The sequence below is a fragment of the Oryctolagus cuniculus genome, chromosome 2 (genome assembly GCF_964237555.1).
Source record: "Oryctolagus cuniculus chromosome 2, mOryCun1.1, whole genome shotgun sequence".
Taxonomy (NCBI): domain Eukaryota; kingdom Metazoa; phylum Chordata; class Mammalia; order Lagomorpha; family Leporidae; genus Oryctolagus; species Oryctolagus cuniculus.
Window position 1 is genome coordinate 72,058,393 of NC_091433.1, and position 19,672 is coordinate 72,078,064.

At 38.5% G+C, this 19,672-nt stretch overlaps 1 protein-coding gene across 1 annotated transcript; it reads left to right on the plus strand.

The window, feature by feature from the left end:
- The first annotated feature begins 693 nt into the window (after positions 1-693).
- Positions 694-18,802, plus strand: FRG1 (FSHD region gene 1). The gene is made up of 9 exons (XM_002709504.5): positions 694-966; positions 3,367-3,437; positions 6,935-7,060; positions 7,826-7,883; positions 11,351-11,465; positions 13,149-13,253; positions 16,823-16,914; positions 17,417-17,527; positions 18,690-18,802. Exons 1-9 carry the CDS (start codon positions 905-907, stop codon positions 18,724-18,726), a joined length of 777 nt encoding a protein of 258 aa, XP_002709550.1. The 5' UTR covers positions 694-904; the 3' UTR covers positions 18,727-18,802.
- The last annotated feature ends 870 nt before the right edge of the window (positions 18,803-19,672 follow it).

Sequence of the window (19,672 nt, forward strand, 5' to 3'; positions counted from 1 at the left end):
CCCTAATTGCTTCCTGCACATTACTCAAGCCTCCCTTGTTCAGACAATACAGTAAAAGCCTGTGGCATTAAAGCAGCTTATAAAACTGCCCAAAGGGGCCTGCACTGTGGCATAGCAAGTAAAGTCGTCGCAGCGGCCAGCATCACACGAGCGTGCCCATTGGAGTCTGGGCTGCTCCACTTCATATCCGGTTCCCTGCTAATGGCCTGGGAAGGCAGCAGGAGGATGCCTTGGGCCCCTGTCACACATGTAGGAGACCCGGAAGAAACTCCCGGCTTTGGGCCTGGCCCAGCCCTGGTGGTTGTAGCCATTTAGGTAGTGAACCAGAGTATAGATCTCTTCTCTCTCCCTCCCTCTCTCCCTCTCTAAGTCTTTCAAATAAATAAATAAATCTAAAAAAAAAATAAAATAAAAAATAAAAAAATAAAAAACCTTGCCCAAGGCCCAGCATTCGGCTGCACCAGGTAGTCAGGCCCGGTCCGCTGTAGACAAGCACGGGGAGGGTTGACTGGGTTATTTCACCCTGTGACTAAGCAAATCCTCACCTCCTCCTGAGACCCTGCAGGAAGCTGAACAAAAAAGGCAGACCGCCACTGCTGTGAGAGCTGCCGCATCCGCCAGAGGGCGAGTCCTTCCAAGCGTTCTCGTTTGACAAAGACTTAACATTCAAGAGTTCCGCCAGAGGGCGCCCATGAACGCTGATGTATTTTGACCCTCTGCAGCCGCCGTAGCGCCTCACATTAAAACAGGAAATAGGAGTTCCTGGGTTGGAACTTCTCTTCCGGTGGAAAACAAACGGTGTTTTGAGCGGAGGGCTGGTTGCGCAGTCTTTCTGAGAGTTGTTACTTCTCCCGCGTTCCTGCTCCAGTGTGGACGTTTTGTCCGGAGGCGGCTCTTCAGAACCATGGCGGAATACTCCTATGTGAAGTCCACCAAACTCGTGCTCAAAGGAACGAAGGCTAAGAGGTGAGACCTGACTCTGGCGCGGGAAACTCTTCGGTTCTTTTTGACGTGTCCCTGCCCACCCCGAGCCCCGTGGGAGCCGTAGAGCGCTGTCTTTTCTCGTCTGCTGGAATTTGAGCCTGGCCCCGTGTCCTGGATGGACGGAGGCGGCCGCTCGGTTCGCCGCGCCGGTACAGGGCCGGGGAGAGGGAACACCGAGGCCCTGGCCCCTCGTTGTTATGCCCTGAGAAGGAAGGAGCGGGGGAGACCAGTAGCCCAATAGCTAACAGTTTGGGTCCCCCGAGCTTCCCCTCCAGACCTGTGTGTGACGGGTTGGCTTTAGTCTGATCCAGGAAGTCGGACAACTGTGTTTGTAGGTATTTGTTTTCACCTTGTATTCCTTTCCGCCTAAAATAACTATTGGTTCATTCTTTTTTCTAACGAAATGCGGAGAGTGGACCTGGGCTGAATCTCATGGAGATTAAGGGTGTGTTGGTAGGAATACGGCCTGGAGTCTGGTCTCCACCAGGCAGCTGATGTGGTCTGCTGCGGATTGGTTTATATCTGAGCTTCCGCTTAGCTCAGATGTTTTTGAGTGTCCATATGTACTCTAAAAGAATGATTATAAAGATTGAATGAAATAACGTGTGTGCAGTCAATAGAGCCAAATGCAAGGGCCCGTGGTGATGAATTGTGATTAACTTTGAGGGAAAGATAGCTGTCCACTCGTATCTCCACCTCGTTTTGAACTGGTAGGTTTGTCCGAGGTTGACGGCTTTTACAAATGTGGAACGTTTACAGCTGAGCACAGAGATAAACAGTTTGGGGTAATTTGGACTGAATTGTAGAGAAAGTGTCGAGGAGCCAACTGAGGCCATAGCCCTTGAGAATCCTGCCTAGAGGTCTGGCATCATGAAGAACTGGTCTGGAGTAAATGTGAAACTTTTACTGTCTGAGTTTGCCGGGCGGAGTGGAGAATTAGCTTTTGAAAAGTTACTTTATGATTAAAACGCAAATAAATGTGTCTTATTTGTAATTACTGGCCACAGCAGGAATGTGTCACTTTCTGTGTGCCAAGAATTGTTCTAAGCAGTTTGCATATTAATTTTTTCCTAAAATCACCCTTAGAGTCTGTTTTATCATTTTCGAGATGTAATTCTTGCACCATAAAATTCACTGTACTATTCGGTAGTTAGTATATTTATAAGGGTCACTGCTATCTACTTATTCAACGTTTTCATCAGCCCAAAAAGAAACCTTTTACCTATTAAGAAGTCTCACTCCTTGTCCCCTCCTCTCCTAATTCCTTGACAACATGTCATCTGCTTTCTGTTGATAGGGATTTACCTATTCTGCGTATCTCATGTAAATGGAAACATATCTTATGTGGACTTTTTATCTGGTTTCCTGTATTTATCTTAATTTTCTTGAGGTTCACCCATGTTGTAGCATACATTGGCACTTGGTCTGTTTTGTAGCTGAATAATAATCTGTTGTCTAGTTATCACACATTTTGTCCATTTATCAGTTGTTTCTACTCTTTGGCTATTATGGATAATTCTGATATGAATATTCTTATTAAGTGTTTACGTTGTATCTTTACATTTTTCTTGAGTATATATTTTTAGGTGTGGAATTGCTGAGTCCTATGGTAACTCTGTGTTTAAATTTTTAGAAACCCCAAACTATTTTCCAAAGAGGCTGCTCCACTAAAATTCCCATTAGCAATGTAGGAAGTACATGTTAACTTTTATTTTTAAAGATTTATTTATTTACTTGAAAGAGTTACATAGAGAAAGAAGGAGAGGTAGAGAGAGAGAGAGAGGTCTTGCATCTGATGGCCCACTCCCTAATTGACCACAACAGCTGGAGCTGCACCTATCTGAAGCCAAGAGCCTCCTCTGGATCTCCCACACGGGTGCGGGGCCCAAGGAGTCAGGCCATCTTCTACTGCTTTCCCAGGCCATAGCAGAGAGCTGGATCGGAAGTGGAGCAACTGGGACTCAAACCTGCACCCATATGGGATGCCAGCACTGCAGGTGTGGCTTTACCCTCTATGCCACAGCCCTCATATTAATTCTAAATCCTCATGGTGCTAAAGAATTGGGTTAAGTTATCCTCGTTTTATTAAGTGGGAAATTCACTCACCAAGATATTAAGTACCTTTTCCAAAAATCACAGCTAAAAATCGACAGAATCAGTACTTAAAGCCGTGTAATCTGGCTCCAGAGTCTGCTCTTACCCATGACACAGTATCCACAGGGCCAGAAGCAACTTCTCTATTCTATAAGTAAGAGTATTTCAGTATAAATCAATAATTTATAAATTAACACATAGCTTAAAAACCCCATATAAGCTTCCATCTTTTGATATTTAACATATAAGTCAATATATATGCTCATCCAGATAAATTATCTCCTGTAGTAAGAAGAAAAAGAACAAAGACAAGAAGAGAAAAAGAGAAGAGGATGAAGAAACCCAACTTGATGTTGTTGGTGAGTCAGTTCAGTACTTTATTCTGAGAAAAGTTAGCATGTGTTGAATTCTCATTTAAAATATTTTCCTAGGTAAGAATTTATTACCAGGGGCTGGTATTGTGACTTAGTAAAGCCACCGCCTGCAGCACCAGCATCCCTTGTTGATGCCAGTTCAAGTATCTACTGCTCCATTCCCCATCCAGCTCCCTGCTGATGCATCTGGGAAAAGCAGTGGAGGATGACCCAAGTGGGAGACCCAGAAGAAGGGTCTCTCCTCCTCTCCCCCTCTCCCTCCCTTCCTCTCTCCCTCCTCCTCTCTCCTTCCCCTACTTTCCCTCTCTCCCTCTCCTTTCCCTCCTTCCCTCTCCTTTTCTCTCCTTCCCTGTCTTTCAAAATGAGGATGTTTCCTTTTACACTTAGTTTCCTGGGAGCTGTTATTAAGCGGTGTAGTTCCATCAAGTGTTTTTTCTATGCCTGTTCAGATGATAACATGGCAAGACTTTTGCCAATGAATTACCCTGGTTTCATTTTCAACTGTAAAGCCAACTTCCTATGCCTAAGCTACACCTCACTTGGTTTATGATGTGTTTGTTTTCCTTTGATTTATTGCTGGATTTGATTTCTAGTATTTTTCAGGCTTTTTGCAGTTGTGTTGAGCAAAACTGGACTTTTGTTTCCTTTTCTCCTAATGTCTTTATTTGATTTTGGTGTTAAGATAATACTGATCTCAAAATGAGTTGGTAAGCACCCTATCTTCCCCTAATTTGGAACTAGCTGTATAAGATTTCTATTTACATGTTTGGTATAATTTACCAGGGAATATATCTGGACTTAGAGTTTTGTTTAGTTTTGTTTTTTGTTTTATTGTATGAAAATGTAAAATTTTCAATTACATTTCTTTAATAGACATTTTTAGCTTTTTATTGTTTCACTTTTGGCAATTTATATCTTTAAGAAAATTTTTATTTCATCTACCTTGTGAATCTGTTATAAAATTGTTCAGAAAATCTCTTAATATTCCTGTAATTTCTGTAGATGCTATATTGCAGTCTCTTCACTCATCCTCATATTGGTATTTTGTGTTTTTGCAACTTTTTTCTTGGATTATTCAATCTAGATGGAGATTTACCAATTTGTTAATCTTTATAAATTCCAATTTTATTAACTTTTTTCTCGTACTGACTTGTACTTGACTTCAAGCCATCCTTCCTTCCTTCCTTCCCTCCTTTGAGAGGCAGAGAGCCAAAGAAAGTAAGTTCCTATCCACTGGTTCATTCCCCAAACATCTGCAACAGCTTTTGCTAGACTGGGTCCAAAGCTGGGAGCAGAAGCTCAGTCCAGGTCCCTCATGTGGGTTGCAGGAATTCAACCACGTGAGCTGTCACTGCTGCCTCCCAGGTTTGCTTTAGCAAGAAGCTGGATTCAGGAGCCTCAGCCAAGAATTGAATTCAATACTCCTATAAGAGGATACAGAGCCTAGTGGTTAAATACCTTCTCCTGATTTTCTCTTTCATTCATTTAACAGATGTATTATTTTCTTCATTTAACTTACTATAGATTTAATTTACTCTTATTGTATACCTCCTTACTGTGGAAGATTAGAACTCCTTCACCCTACTGTAGCTACATCCACAGATTTTCGTGTTTTATTTTCATTCAATTAAAAAAGTTTTGTGGCAGCCCGTGCTGTGGCGTAGCGGGTAAAGCCGCTGCCTGCAGTGTGGGCATCCCATAAGGGTGCCAGTTCAAGTTCTGGCTGCTCCACTTTTGATCCAGCTCTCTGCTTTGGCCTGGGAAAGCAGTAGAAGATGGTCCAAGACCTTGGGCCCCTGTGCCCACATGGGAGACCCGGAAGAAGCTCCTGGCTTTGGATTGGCGCAGTTCCAGCCATTTTGGCCAACTGGGGAGTGAACTAGCTGATGGAAGACCTCTCTCTTTTTCTCCCTCTTTCTAGCTCTCGCTCTCGCTCTCTCTGCCTCTCCTTCTCTCTCTATGTGTAACTCTGACTTTCAAATAAATAAATAAATCTTTTTTTAAAAATGTTTTGGGGAGACAGTGCTCTTAAAGCCGTTTCCTGTGACTCCAGCATCTCCCATATGGGCACATGTTCAAGTCCTGACTATTCCACTTGCAATCCAGCTCCCTGCTAATGTGCCTGGGAAAGCAACAGAGGACAGCCAAATCCTTGGGTCATTGCACCCACGTGGGAGACCCAGATGAAGCTCCTGGCTCCCAGCCTTGACCAGCCCTGGTCGTTGCAGCCATTTGGGGAGTGAACTAGTGGGTGGAAGATTCGCTCTCTACCTCTCCCTATCCCTGTAACTCTGCCTTTAAAATAAAGAAATCTTTTTTTAAAAAAGGTAAAAAATTTAATTTTTCTTGTGGTTTTTTTTTGTTTGTTTTGTTTGATTCATGGGTTATTTAGGTGTGCTGTTTAAGTTTTTCTACTTAGAAACATAGTAATTGTTATTGTCAATTAACTCATAATGTGATTAGAGAACATACTTTCTTGGTGAATTTCCATGTACACTTGAAAAGATTGTGTACTTTGCAAGAAGATTGATTGGTGGAGGCAGTAGATGTTCAGATAATCTATTTCTGATTTATGACTAATTCTACAGTTTACTGAGACAGCTGTTTTAAAATCTCCAACTCTAGTTCTGGATTTTTTTTCCTCTGTCACTTTTTGCCTAAAGTGTTTTAAACACTTATATTATGATGCATGCACATTTAGAATTGTTAAGTGTCCCTTGTCAGTTCAGCCTCTTCTTATAATGTAGTTTCTTGTTCTTCTGGAGCTCTGTGTCCCTGCTCTCTAGTGGAGAGACTGCCATTAGGCAGAAAACCAAAGTGAATGTGAGGGTTACCTTGTTGTTTGCATTTGTCAGAAATCTCAGTCCTGCTGTGTGTGTGCTCAATTCCTGAAAAGCGTTTTCTCATCCATCCTGTCCATTGTTTCATGGTAGGAGGGCAAGCTCAGGAGCAGTTTCTTTTCTTGACTCCTTCTCTCGCATTATGGATTTGCTGAGCTTGATGTATAAATAAGCATATATTTATTTTTTTTAAAGGCAGAGTGACAGAGTGGGGGAGAGAGAGGTAAGTAGATAGATAGATGGATATCAGGAGAGATCTTCCATCTACCAGTTCACTCCCTGAAATGCTGCAGCAGCCAGGTTTGGACGGGGCGAAAGCAAGAAGCCTGGAATACATCCTGTGTGAGTGGCAGAGGCCCAAGCACTTAGATCTTAACTTTGACGGTTGTCACACAAACACACAGTTCATGTAAAACTAGTGAAATCTGAGTGAGATTCATGGGTTATCAATGTCAGCTTCCCAGCTTTGACACTGTACTATAGTTAGGAAAGATGCATTGGAAGAGAGTAAAAGGTATATGAGTTCTCTATACATTTATTTCTTGCAACTGCAAAATAAATAGTTTTTAAAAAATTTGTGACAACAACAAAAAAGAAACTGTATTTAAAATATAAAGGTTAAATATCAATTTTTTTTTTTAGGGATTTGGTGGACAGTGGCAAACTTCGGTGACATTTCTGGAACCATAGCTATTGAAATGGATAAAGGAACCTATATCCATGCACTTGACAATGGTCTTTTTACTCTGGGAGCTCCACATAAAGAAGGTTTGTATCTGGTTGTAGCAACAGAATGGAAAAATCCTTTAGAAGTATATATTTTAAGTTCTTTGACTGAGGCCAAATTCTGACTAGTCAAGCATATTCCAAAGAAGTGGATCCTCTTCAGTGGACTCTTCCATTTTTGTTCTTTCTCAATATTTACCAACTATTGACAGCTTACTTTTTCCAGTATAAGCATTTGAAATATTCTATGTAGTTCCAGAAGAGCACAAATGGAAATCAAAAACAGCACGAACAACTGAAATAGTAAGTGAAAAGAAAAAGAGAACCTGGTTAAGTCAAAGGTTTGAACTTCAGACATTTTTCCAAAATTAACATAGTTTTATAGTTAACATTTAGAAGTTTTCTCATGCTCTAGTCCATCAGAGAAAGCACTAATGAGATATGAAGTAATTAGAAAGTAAGAAGTAGAGTCATTTTGGTCAAAATGGCTGTCCCTTCAATAAATAAAAGCATTTACTGTTTTAAAAGTTCAGTGCTTCCATGTTTATGTACTGTATTTTAAAACAGCAAATACCTTGGAAATAACTAAGCATCTTGCCAACTTCCCTTATAATGTAAATTAGCACTGTACTTATGATACAGTGAAACATCTTGATACTGTAGATGCTATATTATTATAGTGTGTCTGAATATCATGATGTTCTTACATTTTAGAATAAAAAGCTACATTTTTAAAAGCCCAGGAGTGTCTCTACATATAAATAAAAACAAATGACAAGTTTATTTTCTATGTTTTTTTTCCTGTAGTTGATGAGGGCCCCAGTCCTCCAGAGCAGTTTACTGCTGTCAAATTGTCTGATTCAAGGTAAGTTTGTGTTGAACTACAATTAGTAACTTTTTCCCTTTTCTAAAGATTTATTCTTTCATTTATTGGAAGGGCAGAGTTACAGAGAGAGAAGGAGAGACAGAGAGAGAAATCCATCCGCTATTTCACTCCCCAAATGGTCACAATGACCAGGGCTGGGCCGAGCCAAAGCCAGGAGCCAGGAGCTTTTTTCAGGTCTCCCACTTGGGTGCAGGGACTCAAACACTTGGGCCATCTTCTGCTGCTTTTCCAGGCACATTAGCAGGGAGCTGGATGGAAAGTGAGCAGCTGGGACTTGAACCATATGAGATGCTGACATCGCAGTGGAGATTGAACCTGCTACACCAAAATGCCAGATCCATAACTTTTTATTTCCTAATTTAATTTCATTCCCTAAAAATTCTAGTATCTATGTAGATAAAGCCAAAGAAATAGATTTTGTGCCATTTTAAATATCTAACATTATGTGCCCAGTAAATATTTTAAGTATATAAATCAGATATATAGTAACTGTGTTTTTAGAAGAGAATTAGAGGCCAGCGCTGTGGCATAGAGGTAAAGCGGCAGCCTGAAGTGCCGGCACCCCATGTGGGTGCTGATTCAAGTCCCAGCTGCTCCACTTCCAATCTAGCTCTCTGCTATGCCTGGGAAAGCAGTGGAAGACGGCCTAAGTCCTTGGCCCACTGTACCCTTTTGGGAGACCTAGAAATAGCTCCTGACTCCTGGCTTCAAATCAGCCCAGCTCCAGCCATTGCAGCCATTTGGGGAGTGAACCAGCAGAGAGAACACTTTCACTTTCACTTTCTCTCTCTCTGCTTCTGCCTCTCTGTAATTCTGCTTTGCAAATAAATAAATATAAAAAAAATTAAAGCTCCAACATAAAGTGTACATTATGTTTTATACCCATATGTGATAGTAGGCTGTAAATATATTTGTAAGTTAAAACAATGAATATTGATACTGTCACAGACCAGAAAGATGGTGTGAAGAAAACAGAGGATAAAACCTGGTCTAATGTTGCTGTGATACTTGAAGGTACTTCAAAAAGGACATGGAAAATAAAATGATTATGGTGCAAAAAAGTTTTGAAATACATTTATCTGTGTGGTCTTCAGAAAGTCCACAAAAAATGCATAATATGAAAAAACTGTGCATGGATTTCAAATTTTTTATACATGAATATACATCTTTTAATCCCATTTTTCCAGAAATTTTTTGAAGTCCCCTTCTATAAACTTGTACTGGTTCAAAGGCAAGATACATAAATAAGAGAATCAAAGAAAGGAGTACTGGGGAAGGTCTTGGCCACAACGGTAAAAGATGCCACTGGGGATGCCTCTTTCCCTTGTTGGAATGCTTTTGTTGGAGTCCCAACTCCTCTTCAGTTCCACTTTCCTGCTAAATGCGTAGGAGGGCAGCAGGTGAAAGTTCAAGTACTTTGGTCTCTGCCACCCAGATTGACTTCTGGGCTCCTGGCTTCAGCTTTGACTCAGCCCTGGCTGTTCCAGGCATTTGGAGGGTGAATCGATGGTTAGAAGATCTCTGTTGGCTGGCATTCTCTCTCTCTGCCGTTCAAGAAGATAAAAAATGAATTGTTTTAAAAGTTTTAGTAGATTGCTAAAATCAGCAGAGAGGGGCCAGTGCTGTGGCATAGTGGGAAAAGCTGCCACCTACAGTGCAGACATCCCATATAGGCACCGGTTCGAGACCTGGCTGCTCCACTTCCGATCCAGCTCTCTGCTATGGCTTAGGAAAGCAGTAGAAGATGGCCCACGTGCCTGGTCCCCTGCACTCATGTGGGAGACTCAGAGGAAGCTCCTGGCTCCTGACTCTTGGCTTCAGATTGGCCCGGTACTGGCTGCTGTGGCCATTTGGGGAATGAACCAGCAAATGGAAAATTTCTCTCTCTCTCTCTCTGCCTCTGCTTTTCTGTAACTCTGCCTTTCAAATAAATATATCTTTTAAATAAATAAATAACAGGAGAGAATACAACATAATGATAACAAAGTTAACAAAAAAAATTTTTACTCTTTTTACAACCATTTTAGAACCTGACATTTTATGTTCTTACAATGCAAAAATGCAGAATGATCCTTTGTATAGTAGATGTAGAAAATTTATACATAATATGGAATTTCAGTATTCTAATAGTTGGTTCTTTCAACATGTTAATCATTTGTAATATATTTCCATTAACCAATAAGAATATGAAGTCAGTTCTGGTATCACAGAACATTGGTATGGTAAAAAGTTGGAAATCATCTTTTTTTTAAAATCACAATAATTATTTTATTGTACTTGAAAGCCTTAAGCATAGTAAAAGACTTAAAGAATCAAGTGAATCAACTTAAAGAAATAAGTTGATAAAAACTTCTTTATAAAGAAAGCACAGTGTAAAAAATTAAGACAAATGAGAAAAATGTTTGCAATAACCTTAATAGGTTTCTTTACTCTTCCTGTATATGTACAGTACTGTTGACTCAATAGAAAAATGGCAAACAATAAGACCTCTGTAGAGAAATGGACAAGCAACCTATCCAGATAATTTTAAACAGGAAAGTAAATCACTCACTACTAATTAAAATACAAATGAAATAAATAAAATGCAAATAAAGTGCTTTTTTTAATTCTATGATAAAAAAAGATACCAATATGAGATGAGAATACAAGTTGACACAGTTTTTTGGAAAATATTTTGACAGCAAAATATGAGTGTTGTCATACACGTCAGTAATTTCCTTTCTGTGGGAAAGCATTTGGCACAGCAGTTAAGAAGCCACTTGGGATACCTGCATCCCATATTGGAGTGCCTGGATTTAAGTCCCGGCTCTAGTATGATTCCAGCTGTCAGCTAATAACACACATCATGAATAGTAGGTGATGGCTCAAGCACTTGAGTCACTGTCACCCATGTTGGAGACCCAAATCGAGTTCCAGGCTCCTGGCTTCAGCCTGGCCCAGCCCTGGCTGTTAGGACATTTGGGAGTTGAATCAGAAGATGGAAGATCTCTCTCTTTCCATTTCTTTCTCTCCCTCTGCATTTCAAATAAATGAAAGTAAATAAAACTTTTAAATCCTTTCTAGGAACCTCTTCGAAGGATAAATCAAGAAATTTGTATGTGGAAATGATGTCAGAGAACTGCTGATAATAGAAAAAAATTTAACACAACTGTAATGGAGCATTTATACCTATTAAAAGTACTATATTTGAAAAATAATGAATTTGGAAAATGTTTGCTATATAATATGTAAAATATTATGTAATGCTTATATTAGAAAGCAGAAAATACCATTTATACATAAAACCGCACTGTCTGATATAGCAACTAGCCACATGTTGCTTTTGAACACTTGGAACATGTCCAAATTGTTTCATATTTGTTTACACACACACACACATATATATATGCATGCTGTTTTTCTGTTTTATTTCTCTCAGTTTTTATCATTTATCTGTTTTATGAAAGAATTGCCCTGAAATCTGGCTATGGAAAATATCTTGGTATAAATTCAGATGGACTTGTTGTCGGGCGTTCAGATGCAATTGGACCAAGAGAACAGTGGGAACCAGTCTTTCAAGATGTAAGTTTTGTTTTTGTTTACAAGAGCTTCTTAGTAAAAGTCGTTGTCTATGAAAGTATGTTTTCCAAAGGAAACCAAAATAAATAAAAAGGATGAATATGATACATTAAATTGGCAACACTCAGTATAATTTCATAACCTTAAAAAGATCTCATGGGGCCAGCCCTGTGACATAGTAGGTTAAACCCCTACCTGCAGCACCACCATCTCATGTGGGTGCCAGTTTGAGTCCTGGCTGCTCTACTTCCAATCCAGTTCTCTGCTAATGGCCTGGGAAATCAGCAGAGGATGGCCCAAGTACTTGGGCCTCTGCACTAACATGGGAAATCCGGAAGTAGCTTCTGGCTCCTGGCTTTGGATCAGCCCAGCTCCAGCCATTGCAGCCATTTGGGGAGTAAACCAGCAGATGGAAACCTCTGTGTGTGTGTGTGTATCTATTCTCTGTAACTCTGCCTCTCAAATAAATAAATCTCAAAATCTTAAAAATAAATCTAAAAAAAATCTCAAAAAATAGTGCAGCAAAAATATCAGTATTGCTTTTTCCTACCATTGTTTCCATACATTCTTGGTGCCAGCATGTGGCTCTCTCTTACTTTCTTTAAAGAACCAGGACTCTAGATGGTAGCCAGTTTCAAGTCTCATTAGACACACTAATTCAGGAGTATCTTATTAGTGGTAATCATTAGTTCTTCCATAAACATTAGAGACTGTGTTAGGAAGACAGTGGAGCAAGCTAGGCCAAGTTTTGACAATTTCTACATAAAATAGTAAATTATGGTAATGGTTCATTGAAATAAATATATTCCTAAAAGCCTGTCATTTCACAGGAAACTCTATAAGCAAATAATGTACAAAAAGATCGTTTGGGTATAAAAAAAAGATGAAGATAGTATATTTATTAATTTTTAATAATTTTAATAAGCTGTTCTAACATATGGTTGTTTGTTAAGTCTTTGTTGTTCAGGATACATAATTTCCTTTTTCTCTAAGCAATAGACTTAACAAAATATCCAAGAGCTAAATAGTTTCCAGAAAATAAATGATATATCAAAATTGAGACCACTTGGCACCAAGTAGAACAATGAACCAAGTGGAAGAGAGGCTGAATAGTTGAGCAGCACCTATGGAAAAATTCAATAACATATTCAAAATAGAACCAACAGTGTTTTCCCAAAATGTTAACCAGCCAATATCCGTAAAGGAGATGATTACTTACACACATTGCCTCAGTGATTTTCCAATTCTGGCCACAACCCAGTGAGAGCAGCGTTTTTTTTTTTTAAAGATTATTTATTTGAGAGGCAGAGTTAGAGAGAGGGAGAAACAGAGACCAAGCTTCCATCCACTGGTTCATTCCCCAAATGGCCAGAACCACAGGCAGAGGATTAACCTGCACCACAGCACCTGCCCCCTCAATAAATATTTTAAGGCCTTCTAGGAAACAATTATATTTCATATGGCTAGATTTTAGTCTACTAAAAGAATATACCAAAAATGTTTATTATGGTAATCCTGAAGTCGTAAGATTATAGGTAATTTTATTTTCTATTTGTTTTTGTTTTCCAGGTTTTCTCCAAATTATTATTCTTGATTTTTAGAATCTGGAAGGGAAAGTTAATTTATCTAAAGACTTAAGATTTCTTCTGCAGGTGTTCTTATAGATCTATTTTTTGCTATTTTTAGGGGAAAATGGCTTTATTGGCCTCAAATAGCTGCTTTATTAGATGCAATGAAGCAGGTGATATAGAAGCAAAAAGTAAAACAGCTGGAGAAGAAGAAATGATAAAGGTAATCATGACATTTTAACATATGACATCTCTCTAAAATATTGACTAGCCATTTACTATCCCTAAAGATTTAATTAATAGCTTAATAATATGGTGTTCCAAGTAGGCTTTGTTTTCAATTATAAATTCCATAACTTACAGCTTGTTAACACAGTGTGGTCAAGAAATTACTGCATTCATGAACTACCTTGGTCCCCATGTGTTAATATCTTTTTGTGAGTAGTTCTGCTTTTTAGGTCTATGTTTTCTGTTTGTTGAAATTAAATTTTAATTTTGTAAATATATAATTTGTTCACACAGCACAAATATTTTAAATAAAAATATGCATTGATGTGAATGTGTCTGCCATCCACCTGATCTCCTATCTCCCATCTGTCCTGTCCACATCCTTCCTCTTGTTTCTTGTTTAGCTTTCTTATCAACAGGAGAATATGTTTATAATTTCTATTTTTTACACTAAAGATGACCTCTTGTACACATTCTTCTAAACCTTGGCTTTTTTCCTTCATATTATATCTTGGGGACTTCCTCCCACAGTATATGTGGAATGTTTGCTCTTCTGCTGTTTCTCAGTCATAGCTGCATTCTATTCCATTTTAGATATGTGCCATAATTTAATCAGTTTCTGTCTATGGAAATGTGGGTTGTTTCTAGGCTTTTGTGCTTCTAAGCAGCGCTGCAGTATGTAACTATGAATGTGCATTGTTTTGTAGGTGTGTAAGTGTATCTGAATGTAAATTTCCAGAAACGGAATTATAGGCTCAAGGGGAATATGTATTTCTGATTTGGTTAGAGACTGGCCATTTCACAGAGGTTGTACTGAACTACACTCCAGCCAGCATGTATGAGAAAGTTACTAGGTTGTTTTGCTTGGTTTGCTAATTAAGCATACGTGAGACTAGTCCCTGTATAAAACATAAAAGTCATAACAGAGCTTCTAAAGCTTTAGCCTTCAAAGTTTTGATCTTTTTAGGAAGAAGCATAAGTCATCTTTACATGAGGACAAATATGAAGTACATAAAACTTTTTTTTTCTATTAATCACTAAGCTGGTTATGAATATTCCTTATTCCAGGCCAAATTCCCTAGTCCTACTCTTTGTTTGACTTCATTATAAAAATTACACGGACATCTTCATATCAAGATGAAATTCTAAATAAAACTTTTAAGATTACTTGGGTGCATCAGGTAAATTAACTGAAATCTGGTGAAGACTTTTTTTTTTTTAAAGATTTATTTATTTAGTTGAAAGTCAAGAGTTACACAAAGAGAGAAGGAGAGAGAGAAAGGTCTTCCATTCGCTGGTTCACTCGCCAATTGGCTGCAACGGCTGGAGCTGTTCCAATCCAAAGCCAGAAGCCACGAATTTCTTCTGGGTCTCCAAGCAGGTGCAGGGACCCAAGGACTTGGGTCTTCTTCCACTGCTTTCCCAGGCCATAGCAGAGAGCTGGATCAGAAGTGGAGCAGCCAGGACTTGAACCAGCACCCATATGGGTTGCCAGCACTGCAGGTAGTGGCTTTACCCATTATGCCACAGTGCCAGCCCCTGGTGAAGACCTATAAGGCTTGATTCTTACAGAAGCCACTTGATTTTCAATGACAGACACCAAGATGTGTTTAAATTATTTTTCATGAAGATTTCTTCTTTTAAAAAAAAGATCTATTGATTTATTTTGAAAGAGTTACAGATAGAAGAAGAGAGACTCTTTATCCCCGGATTCACTCCCCAGATGGTTGCAACAGCCCATGCTGGGCCAGGCCATCCAGGTCTCCCACATGAGTGGCAGGGACCCAAACACTTAACCCATCTTCTGTTTTTCCCCAGGCCATTAACAGGGAGCCAGATCAGAAGGAGCAGGTGAGAGATGAACCAGCACCTATATGGGATGCTAGCATCATAGGCAGCAGCTTCACCCATTATGCCACATCATTGGCCCCTGAATTTTGGAACCAGAATTGTCTCATAAATCATACATGTCATTGGCACAAAGATCCTATTGGTCATCACTTTCTCAGCAATGAGCCACAGAGATCACTTTGCAGACTTGAGTCCTTTAGGTTACAAACTTCTAGTTCCAGGGCTGGTGCTGTGATATGGTAGGTAAAGCCACCACCTGTGATGCCAGCATCCCATATGTGCATCCTTTCCAATCATGGCTGCTCCACTTCCAATCCAGCTCCCTGCTAATGTGCCTGGGAAGGCAGCAGAAGATGGCCCAAGTGCTTACGCCCCTGCAACCATATGGGAGACCCAGACCAGCCCAGCTCTGGCCATCGTGGCCATTTGGGAAATGAACCAGTAGATAGAAGATCTCTTGTCTCTCACCTCTCCCTCTCTAAATAAATAAATCTTTAAAAAAAAAACCTCCTAATTCCACACTTGATTGTATTGTTCTATATTCAATTAATCTGTGGCATATGATAGTAAATATCTGTCAATACTTGGTTATAAGGCAAATTTAAAGGTGGTAGATGTCAATTAAGTAAAAACAAATTGTTATTAAAAATTTTATGTATTTATTTGGTAACTGTGCTAAGTAAAAATAGCTATTAAGCTATGAATCAGATAAAATGACCATTATGTACCTTCTCTCTTGACTCTGGTGTGTTTATTTTGAGGCCAGCATTAAGTTAATGAAATTATTGCTTAATTGCTCAGAAGTATCTGTAAAATAGCTTTCAAATAATTTTTAGTGTTTCTAATAGAAGGCATGTAGAGAATTAATACATTTCAGGTTTTGTTCCAGACACCACAGTAAATCAAATGCTGTGCATAATAAAGCAAATCACACAGTTGTAGATGTCCAGTGCAAATGAGAGCTATGTTTATAGTGACTGTTGACTATTGTATATGATATCATTGTGTCTAAAAAACTGGTATGCATGCATTTTTCTTTTTAATTTTATTTTAATTTATTTGAGAATCACAGGCAGACATAATGAGAGGTCCCATCCACTGGTTTACTCCAGAAGTGCCTATAATAACCAGTATTGGACAATGGCTGAAGCAAGTTACAAGGTCTCATTTGGGTAACAGAACTCAGTTACTTGAGCTGTCACCCCTGCCTCCCAGGGATCACACTATAGGAAACTGGAGTCAGGAGGCAGAGCCAGAAATCAAACCCATGTACTTCACTGTAAGAGATAGGCATTTAACTAGTAGGGAAAACACCTATCCCATAATGTATGTATTTCAATTTTTATTGAAATTTATTTTATTGCTGAAAAAGCCTAACAATTATCTGCACTGTTGGAAAAATGACACTAATAGATTGGCTCAACACCGGATTGCCAGAAAACTTCAGTTTGTTAAAAAAAAAAAAAAAAAACACACTTTGTTTGAGGAGTATAGTAAAACAAATATGTTTCAAATAACAGTTATTCATATAAACTATGCATTCATAAAAACAAAACCATGTGTCCAGAACCTGGTTTTATCTGAATGTAATTGCTAAGTTGGTTGTTTTCTTCTTTTGCATAAGCAGTCACCTAGAATGGTTAGTATAATGAGTAAAGCAGGGAAGATGGAACAAAAATGTTTAAACTCTTGGCTTCTCATCTCTAATACCAGATTAGGTCCTGTGCTGAAAGGGAAACCAAGAAAAAAGATGACATCCCAGAAGAGGACAAAGGAAATGTAAAACAGTGTGAAATCAACTATGTGTATGTATGCTTCTCCTGTTAGACTTACAGATTTGACAGTGAAGTGCTTCTCAAAACATTTTTAAAATAATATGCCTGAAAGGCACAAAGAGGGACAGCATAATACAGACTTCAACACAGAGCTCTGAGCTGAATGCTTCACTTTTCTGGTGATTCCAGTTTTCCTAATTATCCCACTGGCTGTGAAAGCTACAGTCACTGGGATAGTCAGTTCTCAGGGTTCATTCTTAGAATGGCTGTAAGGCCAACCAGATGATGTTGCATGACCAGGACATGGGGACTCCAGCAAACATTCCCCAGGGTAAGGGGGTTTTGTAGAACTGCCAGACAACAGCCCTCTGTGTGTTGAATCACACAGGTCATCTTTGTAATTGAAAAGATATAATTAAATACAATTACAATTTTTAAATAAATGAAAAGAGTAACAGTATTTGTAAATTCATCATTAAACATCTATAATCAAAATTTGAAGTATTTTTCAACAAAGACATTTTCTTTACAGGAAGAAATTTCAGAGCTTTCAAGATCACAAACTTAAAATAAGCAAAGAAGATAGTAAAATCCTTAAAAAGGCTCGGAAAGATGGATTTTTACATGAGACACTTCTGGACAGGTGGTTATCAACTTACTCATTTCCAACTATTTTCATTAGTAGGACCTGGCATGTAAAATTTTTTTCTTCTTAAATTATTATGATTTTCAGTTTTTTGTCTTAATTTATAATGTGTGTGTATAATAATATTACCTAGAGAGAAAATTACAATTCTGGGAAATGATTACCAAAAAAGGATATCTAAATTCTGTAACAAGATTTTCAGTACTAATACCTTTTTGTAGGAAATTGAGGTTTGATTGAAACTACTTCATAAATTTCATCTTTTTCTAACTGTTAGAAAGTTTGACTAATTAAAATCATGTGCCTTCTGTTAGAGTGGCTCAGGTTCCTAGACATCAGGCAATAATAGATCAGTTTTAAAAATGACTAAGCATAAAAGTTAAATAAGAGACATTGAAGTGATTTTATTAAGTTAGATTCAGAAGTGTACTGAATATTTGTCATAGCACATTATTAGTATTTACCATTATTCGTATTTAGGTAAGTAATATACTAGGTTCTCAACCTAGAAAAATAGGCAGAGGCATTTAGCTGTGTTGAGTTTACAGCTAAATCAAATTCCAGATTATTATTAAATTACTCTTAACCTTTCCTTACATTATTTGTAAAAGGCAATACTTAATCATATATTTCCTATTTACTAGTTGATACAGTTCCTACTCAAAGTCAGTAAACAATGTAAACATTTCATTTTTTTCCAGCTGACCAATATCTTTAAGAAATTTTTTAAAAATTAAGAGGCTATAAAACACAATCACAATAGAGACTCTAAAACATAATCTCTTTTCTGGAAATTTATCAGATGTAAATATATTGCATTGCAAAAAATAAGCATTGACACCCTTTTAAATAGAAATTTAGAGCATACTTAAAAGCAGTAGTAATTAAAATTGTGAATTGAAAAAATCCTAGGCAACCTTTGTTTAATATTAGGAAGTAACTTTAATAAGACTAGACCTATGTTTTATAGAAATAAAGTTGAAATTTAAAATGTTAAAATGCTTTGATGATTATTAGTAATATAACCAAAATTGAACACATAGTTTGTAAGCATCAGTTTCATATGTAATAGCATTTGACTGTGAGAATGGTATGTTATACATTGATTCTTTTTTGTCTTTGTTTAAACAGTTTTTTGTTATTTGTCTTTGTTTCACAGGAGAGCCAAATTGAAAGCTGATAGATACTGCAAATGACCAGAATTTTTGTTTCTGTCTTATCCTTTGGTTTTCTATTGAATAAAATATTCACTGAGTATTTTTACAGATTTAATATGGGCTTATTGCTTAACTAGTAGCTAGTTCAACCAAGATTGATCCAATGTAGTAGATTCTTTATGCATGTCGTATGTCCCATGGAAGGGAAGTTTAGTATCCTCAAAGTACTGCAGAATGTGTTTATGTGTGTGTGTGTATTTTTTTTTTCTGGGTTTCCTTCTGAGAAACTGCTGTTTCCTGTGCTGTCCCTTGATAGATGCTTTGAAAGGAAGTTAGAAAATCCCAAGCCAGTCAATCCGCAAGACTTTGGAAAACTCCTTATATGCTGCCCGAATCACAGTCCAAAGAAGTATCAGAACAGGGGACTGGGCAGAATGACATTACCTAGTAAGGCATTGGGATGGGAAAGTGGACACATTACAAAAGAGCAGGCAGACTCAGAACAGAGGGTAGGGACACACTGGGGAGAAGCCTTAACTAGGGCATTTATCCACAATGGAAATGGATGTGATGCGTTCATCCTTACTTGTGGGGCGGGAGGGGAGCTTTATAGAGGCTCAGATCTAAGTACTGCTGAGGTCTGCTTTGCTGAGACCTGGCTCTTACCCAGTTCCTGCACACAGTATTCTGAGTGTCCTTCAATTCCAGTGAGTGTTCAGAATCTAGGTTGGGGATCAGATCCTGGATTTCACCACAGGAAATTCTGATTCAGGACTGAGGCTGGCTCAAGCATCCGTACATTTTTGGAAGTCCACATTGAATCCATTGCATAACTAGGATTCAGACCTGGGCTAACCTGCCAGACCGTCACCAAATCTAGAGTTGCATGGCTTCTCAACAAGCAAGGTGCCTTAGCTGCCCATCACAGCCTTACAAAAGAGCTGTTTCTGTAGGTAGGTGTAGCCCCAACTTGACACTTTTTCCG

Excerpts from the sequence above, each read along its gene's own strand:
- FRG1 (XM_002709504.5), top strand. The coding sequence starts at position 905 with ATGGCGGAATACTCCTATGTGAAGTCCACCAAACTCGTGCTCAAAGGA. Across the intron at positions 967-3,366 it reads AAAGGAACGAAGGCTAAGAG|TAAGAAGAAAAAGAACAAAG; the intron begins GTGAGACCTGAC and ends TATCTCCTGTAG. Across the intron at positions 16,915-17,416 it reads CAGTGTGAAATCAACTATGT|GAAGAAATTTCAGAGCTTTC; the intron begins GTATGTATGCTT and ends TTTTCTTTACAG.